This window comes from Rhopalosiphum padi, chromosome 4, assembly GCF_020882245.1.
Source record: "Rhopalosiphum padi isolate XX-2018 chromosome 4, ASM2088224v1, whole genome shotgun sequence".
In the NCBI taxonomy this organism is placed as follows: Eukaryota; Metazoa; Arthropoda; class Insecta; order Hemiptera; family Aphididae; genus Rhopalosiphum; species Rhopalosiphum padi.
In genome coordinates, this window is record NC_083600.1 from 20635759 (window position 1) to 20648979 (window position 13221).

Consider the following 13221-nt stretch of genomic DNA (forward strand, 5'->3'; position numbering starts at 1 on the left):
AACGTTGAGAGTAGTTTTGGATAGAAAATTGGATAAAGTTTGTACTTTAAAGGTAAAAATTAAAATTTACCAGTAATTTTTTATTTTTATAATAAGTAAAAACCGAATATTTTTGGTATATTTTAATATATTATCTATTTATACTACGGATTAATATTGTTACTGTCTTACATTATTTACAGAAATACGCTATTAAATTTTCAGATATAATTTAATACATTATATAGTATAAATATATATATTATTAATACTAATAATATAATAATTGCAATATTTTTAATTAAATTTACTATAATTTGTAATACTGTACAAAAGAGTGGTATTCACTTGCTTACCTCTTATGTATATATGTTATATCTCACAAAAGAATAACCATAGGGATTTTAATTTTTCATCACATACTTATATCAGAATTTTATAGGAATAACATAAATTTCATAATGTTTTGGATCTCTTAATGATTTATTTATGTTAGTTTAAATTTAAATTGTTGCCTTAGTATTTTTTCAATTTATGCACGTACAATTTTCGATAGATTATCTTAAAAATATTTACAATGTTTCTTATGAGTTTTTCTCAAAATATACAGCAATTAAAAACATTAAAAATACATGATAACATTTTTATTTTATTAAATTATGAAACTACAATTTTGACAAAAATGGATATGTAAAATAATGATCTTTCCTCTCACGATTTCAATTATTTTGTTATAATATACTCAAAAACTTCAATTTTACAGACTTAAAATTTTTCGCAATTACGTTTAAGTCGTTCCTAATATATAAGGTTACTTATTTTAAAAATCTATTTAGATCATACTACTCTTATTTTTTACATATAATTTTAAATTTTAGTTAAATATCTCTTTATAACTGAATTCAAGTTTAACATATTTAATTACATTGACCTTCGTAATAAGTCATAATATAAATTATGGTAAGAATAAAAACGAAAACTATATAATATTGTGGGTTTAGAAACTTGATACTATAATTTTAATTACTATAAATATTAAATAATGAGATAACGCTTGGAGAATACGGTTAGGTTGAGTGGTTTTATAGATTATACTGCAGAAATAAATTTAAATTTAATAATTTTTTGTAATTAAAAATTAAAATTGTAATAGTTCTATTAATGAATCCTAAATAATAATTAAAATGTTGTCATGCATCATAATTGACATTCAATGAAAAAATAAATGTTTACTTTCCAAGTGCTTTTTCACTTATTTGAAAAAATATACAAACAAAATTAATATTAATATATATTAAAACCTAACCAAAATAAAATAATAATAATAATACTTTCTGTTACTCAAATTTTGTTTTTTTTTTTTTTTATAAATTATTTATCTGATAAAGTTCAATAAGTCATTAGTCGTAATTTAATGTTTCATTGATTATTTTACAAATAGCATAATATCATTACTTAATCATTTCTAATGATTGTTATACTGTAATATTGACTTATACATTTTAATTCGAGACTCTATTAATTTTAAAACGTTTTAATAACTAAAACACAAATCATCATTATCAATCGTTATAATGAATAAATATTTTATTATCCTTCAACATTTATAACAACTCAATTAAGGTAAATTAAATATATATCTATATTGAAAAAAAAAATTGTAAAATTAAATAATATTTGTTTTGACATTCTATTCCAAATTTTATATGTGAGTCGGGACTATAAAATATTAGGCTATCTCCATAGTTAACTGTAGTTTTCTTGTTTTATATTTATACTTGAATTTAAAACATTCAACATAATTAAATTTTAAAAAAAAATTATGAAACAATAATTTTGAAAATCGTTTTACATCATAGTTTACAATTTAATTTACCAAGTTTATAGCAAAACACCTATAGATTAAAAAACTTATGAAAAACAATATTTTATTATGATATTGATATATACATTTTTTTAATTTTAATTTTTTATATATACATTTGAAATTGTTTCATATTATTTCCACATCATACACAATTTTCAATCGGTGGACTCGTCATACTAACTTGGTCCAACTGCATTAACAATACCTGATACTTACCTCGGCATTCATCATAACGTTTGACCAACAACTCAAGTTGATCATGCTTGCCGTTTGTAATGTTTAAATCTTTTATGATCGTTTTGAGAAGACTAATGAGTGTTAACAACGCATCGTGAAACTTCAAGTCTGTGGACAGTGGTCCACACAGCCATCTGTGGTATAAACTACATACGTCATCCGTTAAGCTCTTTGTGTTGGATCTGATTACTAATTTAAGCCCCATACACACGCATGGTTTGATTTTGCAGATTTCAGAAAAATTCTAAAATAATTATCATTTAATAATTTTTAAATGCATCCCTTATAATAATATTTTGTGTTTCAACAAATATTTTGATAATGGATCACTAAATAAATATAAACATGTGTATATCCACTGTATAAACTGATTAAAATGTAAATTAATTTAAAATTATCCATCAATTAACAGATTAACCGAAATTATATTGATGCACATATTACATAATAATAATTCAATCAACCAGTGTTTGTTAATAATAATACCAGTTGTTTGGATAATCTATATGAAATTTGTCGAATCTAACTCATGTATGTATAGGTTTGACAAAATAGTATTATGAAGCAATATAAAAATATTATGATTCTTAATAAACTACACCCACATTTTAATTTCCTCGTGGTATACCTAAATAAATATAAAATTTATGTTATAGCTATTTTATCATGAAGAATTAATAATAAAGAAAAATATTCATTACAAAATTGTTTTTATCCAAAATGATTAGTCATTTTTATATTTTTTTATAATATTTTATGGAGGTTTTTGAGATCAACTTTACATATTCAAATAGGAACCTGTACTTTTTTTGCTATTGTATCGTGAAGAATTTTTTCCGGATTTTTTTGATAGATAAAAATCGAAATTGGACGAGTATAGTTTATGAGTTATAACTATTTAAAATTTAGATGAACTGAGTGTAGTGGTACGGTATTATAATACCCCGTAAAATATTGATCATTTTAGGTATTTCTAAATAAAAAAAAAATTGTATTAAATATTTTTCTCTGGTATGAATATTGATATGATAAAATGGCTGTAATATAAATTCTAAATCAACCGTATAATTTAGTAATAAATGAATCTTTCTTTCTTTGTCCTTAACACAGCTGTATTACTTTAACTACTGGACCGTTTTCAATAAAAGTCATATCAATAAATTCCTCATGACCTGAGGAAGGTTGTTAACTTAGTATTTTAATCCACATAGGTTAGGTATAGTATGGTTCATGTATGAACTTTGTTTTGATCCATGGAATCGAATAATTTTTGTTTATATGCAGGTTAAATCATATTATTGGTTACATTCAATAAAATAGTTATTATGAATGGATATAATTTTCTGTATTACATAATATTTTGTCATTTAGGTTAATACAGTTATTCTAGGTATATAGATTTAAAATTGAAAAACAACTATTATATAATATTATATAAGAAGCAAAGTGTATGATTGAGGTTTATATATTATCAAAAAAATACTCGTCCTATTTTGACTTAAAACAATTGAGAATACTTCATCTGCAGCAAAACGGAAACGATATATATAAATAAGTGAATAATATAGATATTTAGTCAGGTTACATCTAAACGAAAATGATATAAATATACAGCTTTTGACAAATTTGCCCCAAAATGTCAAAAAATATAAGTCTTTATATTATATATATAACCTACTATAAATAATATTAACATCATAACTGCATATTTGTTATTTCTACTTGCAATTGGTTAGACGTTTAAAAAATACTTCATACTAACCGCCGTGAATGGATTGCTAATGCCAGTCCCAGTTTTATTCATCCACAGTAAACTCTGGATAATACAACCAGAATAATATATAAATATATTATTATAATGAGATATTTTTTAATAAGCAATCTTTTTTCATATTTATATTAATATTTAATAGTTTTGTTATATTTTTCATGATGTTTTTTTGATTACAAAATAAACTGCGAGTATAATACAAATTTTAATTCATAGCTACTCTTCTCACTTTGCTCAAGTTATTGTAATGTAATAAATTTTAAAACGAAAATAAATCATTACTCATTATAGTTGTGATCAAAAAAAGATTTTAAGCAAGCGTGATTTGTTGAAGTAGAGTTGTTGATAGAATGTGTATCAAAATATTGTAAACGCACGCAATCAAAAAGGAAATTTACTATTTTGTATATATATAATATTTTATTTTTAAACTTTTTTAAAAATTAAAGTAATATTGGCAACATGTTACGTCGAAAACAATAAGGCCATTTGATAATTTCATTGAAAAGGTAACGCGAACAAGTAACAACATAAATGGGGCCTAACGACGTATCCGGGATACCATAAACAATTTTTACCATTTTCTTTCTGTCCAAAAGTGGTGTCAAAAATATTTACAGGTTATTTATTTAACACGAGTAACACCAGTTAACAGCGGTAATCTTTACAAATCTAGTCTTAACTAGATATTATTATGCACGTATCAGTTGGATTCAACAAAATTAGTTTACATTGACAATTATGTTTAGTTCCACACTGAACCGAGACAAAACTAACTGTTGACGCGACGCATAGGCTCGCAGTTGTTTTATTGTTACAACCCACCTGGACAAGTAACAGTTCATCTTAATTAATCGTGACACATCGTCAGTGACCTCTAAAGTAATTAAAATATCACAGTAATCCATTAGTACGAAACATGTGTTACCTTTTATGGACTACAAAAGATTGGATTGGTTACCTAGGAACCACCCAACATTAACTAGGCCGTGGGCTGTGGTGTGGCAGTGTGAGGGGAGGGTTACTCTTTTGTAATTATATGAGTTACATCCCTATAGTCTGCACTCGTAGAACGGCATTCGTGTCTGCTAAATATTATTGTTTGTAGAATAATTTGTGTCATCAAAGAAAGTAAAAAAAAATGTATAAAAGCTTGTGCAAAAAGTACTAAAAAAAAAAAAATGTTGACCTAATAAATTATGATGAACAATAACAATATAATATTTATATAAAGGCTGCAGCGAAAAAACTAAATGGTGAGAGGACACCAAGTTTTTGTGTACGGACTACCTATGGTCAGCCAGCCATACTTCTCTTACATTGTCGCGTTTTTTTAGAATCCTATAGTTGAGCGAGGGCTATATCGATTTTACAATTATGTGTGTTTTTTTCAGTCAACAATTTTGGGAGCTATAAAAATGATCAACAAGTATAATTTGTCTTTAGTGAGCCTTTAGTAATCTCGAAAATACTGTGAAATTTTGAATAAATCGCTTCGGTCTTTATGTAGTTATTTTTTTCTAGTCGTATATATTATATAAATAATTTAACATTATCATTTATTTTCTTTGCTTTACATAAGTCTAACATAGTAGTTAAAGATTACGATTTTACGTAGTACAGCTGTATGTTATATTAATATTAGGGTCAAATTAGTAAATTATTTTAAAGTTAAAAACTTGAATTATTTATTTTTGTATCAAGTGTTGGCTCAGTTATACACACATCTTCGGCAAAAGAAAACATTGACGAATATATAAATATATATGTTTGATACGTATTAATTGTATTCGATATTATTATAATTGATAACTGCATGTTGTTATATAATAGCACAGATACTGCATCACGAGTGATTTTCTGTAGTGATAATTAATAGCGTTGTTTATGCACGCCCTATTGTGTAACAAGGCTTTGTGTTCTCTAGCATAGATTCAAGTAATATTGTCACTTTTGTGTGACAAGGGAGATTCTGGATTAATACTTTGAATGGCCCCAACAGCTATTTTATATTTTTATTTCTCCTACAGGCCTACCTATGTCAATACAAAATCTAAATTATTGAATATTGTAACAATAAAGAAAATATTATGTTTATAATACTATGCTTTAAAATTATTTTATAAAAATGTAGATAAATAATATGTCGGGGTTTTGATAATATTTATATTGTAATAGGGATAACGTGTTACGATAAAATAACCATAATCCCTTAACGAGGACATGGAGTAAGTTTAGGTTATGGTAACTTAATGGTATACATTAAAACATTTAAAGCAGTCGTTAATTAAATTAAAATATTTGATACTGGCATATGCAAACATAATATTGTGATTGCCACTAAAAATTGGATGGTTTCAAAATGCCATATAAAAAATATTGTAAATAGGTACCCACTTATATTGATTTTGTAAAAAGTTGTTTTTCAATAATGTAAATTTAAACTTTAGGTAGCCAAAGTTTGTTACATATTTGTACAACTGTCGGTGCTTGACAGTTCTTCATTATTTTCAAGTGTAATATAAAAGGATACCTTAAGGTGATTAAATGTTTATTATTAAAATCTTAAAAATAACATTTATTGACTTTTTTCTTTAACTTTTGACACCAACAACTTTTTGGAAAACAAAAAAAAATGCTTTATTTGAATGTTAAACATAAAACAAATTCGTTTTCTTAAAATTGAAGCTTAAATTATAACTTTTGTGAATAACTTGCTTTACCACTTCAAAACGACAACTACTTATAGCGTCAGGTGTAAAAAATTGTATAATTTCCAGTGTTTTAAAATGAGTTATTTTTTAAAACACTGGAAATTATACAATTTTACAAGATTACGTTCAAAACGATGAACAAATGTATGAAATTTTAAAATATTTGCAAAACTAAATTGTTTCAATATATACCTAATGGACAAAATAATAATAATGTACTTTGTTTTAAAGTATAATTATTATTTTTTATATAATTTTAAACTAATTTGAGTAAAGAGAAAATGTTGATCTAAAAAAGTATGTATTTCACATTGATATTCTCCCCAATTATATCTGCATAATATAACTTTGTTTTAAAAAATAAATAATTGAACAAAATTTTATTAAACAATGTATTATGGATGTAAATTTTTGTGTATAAAATTAATTTGTTGAATAGATTATGTTAATAAATCACATTAATTTGTATACACGTAAATCGTATTCATACAAAATCCATATTATTGTGTTTAATATTTCAGTTAGCGTGAATAGGAATTTCCAAATAAGAGTCAAACTATATAGAGATGACACTATAGAATGCTTATATTGTTTTCCACATTAATTTTAATTCACAATCAACCGTCAATACAAGTATTATATTCCCCTTCGCTGTGCTGTCATATTTTACAAATCATATGATAACAGTTATACTATGTAGTGTAGTCAGTCTTACTTAATAATAACAACAATAATTAATTGATAATAATATAACGCAACACAAATAAGAAAATTTGTATCACTTTTAACATTTATAAAAAAACTAAACGAAATGTCAACTATAGTGAAATTAATCTTTATACAAAAAAAAAATGTATATAATATTGTTTTTATCCAACATTTTTATTTTAATTTTCCTACGTAGTACCGTTATTTATCAAAACATCAAAACCATATTTATTGTGTGTTTAATTTACTCTTAAGTGAAAACCACAATTTACATATTATTATGGTGGAATTCTATTATTCGAAAATTATTCATGAATTCACTTCTAATTTAGTTAATTTTAAAGCATGTTAAATTACAATAATTTGGTTTACCTAATGTTTCACTGTATATAACTAAATAAATACATAATATGTATACCTATATATCAGGTACATTAATAAAAATTCACAATTTTATTTTCGAAATAAACATTTTTTTCAAGCTTTGATTAAAAGAGCATCATTACGATTTTAAATAAAACGTAATCGAATATCCAGACACATATTACGTCCATTTTATCTACCGCAAAACTAGAAATAATCAGGGCCCACTTGGTAATAGTAAAGAGTCCCATATATTGTGTATATCGTTTATTCCTATAAGACCAGCAAATTTATCTACCTATTTGTTGCACTAGGTCGTAATGACCACAACTAACTATAAAAAACAATCTTTCTGAAAGTCAATAACACTATTTACCTGTTACTAAGTTTCTGTCAATTAAATAATAAACGCAATTTAAATTGTTATTTTAGTAAAAAATAAAAAAAAATAATAATATATAAAACAGCGTAAATTATAACGGCAAATTGCCAAATACTGCGCATATTATACCTATAGGTACTATCTATAATATCTACCAGTCAGAGAGAACTATAAGTACTTTATCTGTTTTTCGATAAACACACGTATATTATTAGGTTTACATCCACTTGGAATTATTTACCAAAAGTTATCAGCATTATCAGAATTATTATTTATTAGTTTATTACTAACGGAAAAATCGTTATTTTCTTATCATGTTTATGTATTTTTATTTTCGAAGGGTACTGTAGCTAATAATTATTACTTATTAATAAGAATTGTTAAAAATAATAAATACTACTAAATTTAAGTAAAAGAGGTACCTACTTATCTGGTATGGGCCCAGGTCTTTTAACAGTGCCTATCGGGATTTTTAGAATATCCCAACGGGCCAGTACGCGACTGCGGGTATATCACTATATAGTATTATATTGAACAGATTTTAATTACCTATTTAATTTAATAAAAAATAAAAATAAAACTCAATAAATATTACCGGTATACATATTCTTGATTGTTATTTTATATATCACTCTAGGCAATTTTATCATTAATTAATTATCGCCATTGAAGTAATCATATTTTAATTTAAACTTACTTTCAAGTTTAATCTCAATCAGTTGCAAACTTTTATCGATTAAATTTTAATCAACATTTTAACAGGGCCAATTGAACTAATTGATGGATGAGTAAATAATTATAACACTCTCAAATCATAAAACCCCATAGTTAATACTACAAATATATAAGATGTTAGACAGCGTATACAATTTACACATCTCACCAGGTATTAATGTACTAATTCCATAAATTGTATTATTAATTTACCACACATATTAAAAGAAAAAAAATGTGCAAATAAATACACGGTATTGTATCAATAAAGAGTTAATGTTAAGTGCTATGTTTGGTAAAAACATACAAACTTATTATACAATTTGTATACAATTTCTAATCTATCGATTGGAATGTATGCAACTTTTGTATAGTATTCCCTCTGTACTAATAAAAAGGGTATACATATATATAAAAAAAAAACACCGCAATAAGTATCAGTCACAAACAAAAAATGTAATGTTAATTCACATAGCTCGTATTTAAGTTAAAAATCATGTATATAAAGTTGTATAACTGAAGAAAATGAGCTTAAGTTTAATCTATTTTAGTCTATTAGCCAAAATTTAGTACAAAGCATATAACTAACACTGCTTTAGCTAGTTAATGTACTTATTAATATACCCAATTTGTAAAAACGTATAATACGTACTTATAATAATTTTTATTTTTGAATAATACAAAAAAAAAATAACATTATGTTAATTCTATTTAATTCTTTGTTTATACTATTCAAAGATTAAAATATTAAGAGTTAAATACTATAGTGTTAATAAAGACCTGCAAAGGTCATATAAAAAACCATTTATAAAAAAAATTACAAATAACAGCCATGGAATTTTATTGTTATTGTTTAGAAAATTCGAACCTATATTAAATAAATGTGAAATTCTTTATTACTATCGGAATCGACAAATATGTTGGTATTCCATAAAATTAAAATCTATTTATTATAGTACCGAGTGACACACTCATTGTTTTAAAAATTGTTAACGTTTTTTAAAATATTAATTTTACATAATTTTGTCGTTAAAAAATAATATTTTTTCTCTGTATTTTATCGTTATCTCTCATATTATTAAAAAATGTACTCATTTTAATGACAAAATGCAATCTTAATTCTTTATTTCAAAGTAGAATACTTTTTGGAGAACTTCGATAGATGAAAATTAATTTTAAGCTAGTGGTTTATAAAGTTATATTTATATATATTCTCAATTATAAAACGATAAAAAAAGGATATACATATATAAGTATTGATGAGGGGAATGGAGTGCAGGTACAGGGTTAACATGCAAAATATTGGTTCACTATTCGGCTCATCAAAACTTTAAATAAATAAAACTACCTATAAACCGAGAAATAAATAAACGATGGACTAAGATAGAGAGATATTTTTTTCAATATAATACAGTTTTCAGACCCTTGTTTTTTTAAAAAAAAAAACTAAATGATTGACAAATGCCAAAATAAACTGAACGGGTTATGATAAGCTTAGTTTGATATATATTTATGAAAATACTCCTAATAATATTTCGTTTCAAATATTAAATAAAAAATGTATGTTGTTGTTGAAAAGAGTAGACAATTAAAAAAATTAAAACGATAAAAATAGTAAAAATATAATTTGTTTTAAATGTTGTTTTGTAACCACTTAAAATTATGCAAATCAATTATTTTAAAAAAAAGTTATTTTTTTCTGAAATAATTAGTATATTACTTTACATGGATTTGCGCCCCATACCTATATAATATCACTTATGAAGAAAGTAGCCATAAGTAGCAATATTATATAGGCATCACGATCAAAAGATACTCACCGATTTCTTAGCAAAGCATTCTTTGCGTTTTTTTCCAGCAATATTTCTTTTGGGACACTGTAAAGATTGATCATTCCATTGTTTTGTATTTTTTATCGCTATTGGTGAAGTAGGCGCTTGGTCTGCAGGCATTTCGTTATTTTGATTTTCGGCCGATTCCCACCAACGGTCTAACGACGGTCGGCGGACGTCCCACGTATTTCGATTGTTCTTATTCATAGTACTATATATAATAATATATTGCTAAATGTGTGTCACAACTCACAAGCACCTTTAGAGTACCTTTACTTTAAGTTGGAGCAATGTGACGCCGAACTGTTTATATATAATCGTAATTGTATCATAATGTGTGTACATTTTTATAAAACGATATTACTCAACATAGTTGTTGATGAAAATCTCTTGAATAATAAAATAATTAAATTGATATTATAATCGCCAAACAACTAATCTTGACGATATTTCCTAACAACAAGCGATATTTGAACCAATACCTTAAGGTCAACAAACGATGATAGACGCACTGTAAAAATAATATTATTATATTGCTAGTATAGGTGCCAAAGAACACCTATAGTAGATACAATCATCGCTAGTAATCGATTTTTCAGTTTATACACTATTAATATTCAATTTATCAGCTGCGTAATTGTATTCGATACATAATTTATTTTCAATATTGCTGTACATTTTATAATATCTTTGATTAATGATTGAAATGGATTTTTCGACTTATGCTTTACAACCATGATCACTATTTTTATTTTAGTTTTTATATCATCGCTTTATATAGAATGGGCGCTTTAAACGTTTTATACAGACCCGCTCTGTATAGATTGGAAATCGAATACAGATTGTACTTAACTGTGAACGACATTTTTTTTCCGTTTCTCAGTAGTTTAAGAAGGAAAAAAAAAGATGAAAAATGTATGCAAAGCACTCGTTTTTTCAAACAGCTTAATAGTATTTGGGTAAACCAAGTTTTGTTCAGAATCGTTTTCCAAACGGAACGATTAATCATTACTTTAAAATTTAATATAATAAAACACAATACTGGCACGGGTTCCCAGCTTTTGTCACGTGACGCCATTTTCGCGATTGATAAGCTTGTGTTATATAAACTATAAATAATATAATAGCATATTGTGATTAAATATTTAATGTTAAACACAATGCTGATTGAAAGAATAACGAGTTATAGATTTATGTGAATAAACGTACATTTATCGGTATCAGAATATGGTGAAAATACGTCTGTAATAATATATACTGTACAAACCTCATTTTAACTTACACCATGTAAATATTCAATCATTATAACTAAAATATTAACATGTAACGTTAGTATTCAACGTATCATATCGTTTTGATAAATTTTGAAATAACTGCGTTTGTTTAAGTTTTTATTTATCAGTAAATAGTAATATTATGTTAGCGTACATTTTATTTTCAATTTAACAATTTTGGATCATTTTAAATCTACTGTTTTTCGTTTTTATTTTTATTTAAGCTCTTAAGCTTAACACATTTAATTCAATCGAAATCATTTGTAAAAGTTTAATTTAATCAAAAGCTCCCTTAGCTTATTTACAATTTTCTAACATCACTTTTATCATTTGAAAAAGAAAAGTGTTTTTACTGGATTGCAATAAAGATTTTTTGAAAGCTAGAAAACTTTTCACATTCGATACCATTATAAGTTTCAAATATCCTATTGCGCAGTTGTACACATTTACGAAGTATTATGTGATATCGTCTATTTATTATTATCTATATTCTACAAAATATAACCTGCTGCAGTAGGCGTGTTTGATTATTCGGTTTTCAGTAACTCACATTTGAAAATAAAATAATTTAATACATTTTAAGTAGGAAAATTAAAATTTTATTTATCTAAATATGATGTAATTAATAGAAAATTTTTACTTATCTTAAGTATTATTTTTAAATTCTGATCAAAGCATTGTTTCTTTTTATTAGCGTTTTTATACGGCAAAAAAATGTAATCTATTTGGTAGTTTTTACTAACATCTCAAGAAATAATCGTAAATGGACTTATTATAAATCTTTATAGATCAGTGTATCTCCGTATCGCCTTGTATTATTATACTTGAACGTCTCCTAAGTACTAATATTTATGAACGTCAGTTAAACATATGTATAGGACCCTTGGGTTCTAATTAACCTCAAAGACAATTAATTATTGTTAAACAGAGAAATTCAAACATAGGGTAAGTGAGAGGAACGCATGAAACTTATATTTATAGCAATCATACATAAATGGGTCCATACTCGATCATCAGTATTGATTCCACGTGGCATTAACAATAATAATAATTCTTGACAGTTGACATAATATATTATGGAACCAATATCGCTTTAATAACATCGATATTATTCACCATATATTAAAGTTGCATCGTCGATTTAAGCCATTGAAGGTTGCTAGCAAAGAAGACACTTACATAAAATATAACCATTACTCTTACCATTTCGCATCAGAATTTAAAAAAAAAAGAATAGCGAAGAATATCCAAAGAAACAAATAAGTACATATAAAATAAAATAATATGAAATCAAACAACAACACAACAAATATCAACGTCGGATAGTTTATTATTACATATTGGTATTGTATTACATTATTACAAAGTATTACGATCGCA

At 25.1% G+C, this 13221-nt stretch overlaps 2 protein-coding genes across 2 annotated transcripts in view; one reads left to right on the forward strand and one right to left on the reverse strand.

Moving 5' to 3' along the window:
- Nucleotides 1-13221, forward strand: part of LOC132929970 (uncharacterized) — a 97362-nt gene that overhangs the window by 43709 nt on the left and 40432 nt on the right. The gene's annotated exons all lie outside the window — the stretch shown is intronic.
- Nucleotides 1989-10774, reverse strand: LOC132928785 (uncharacterized). Its single transcript, XM_060993655.1, has 2 exons — nucleotides 10556-10774; nucleotides 1989-2327 (listed from the first exon to the last, which is right to left on the reverse strand). The coding sequence occupies exons 1-2, from the start codon at nucleotides 10772-10774 to the stop codon at nucleotides 1989-1991; spliced, it is 558 nt and encodes a 185-aa protein (XP_060849638.1).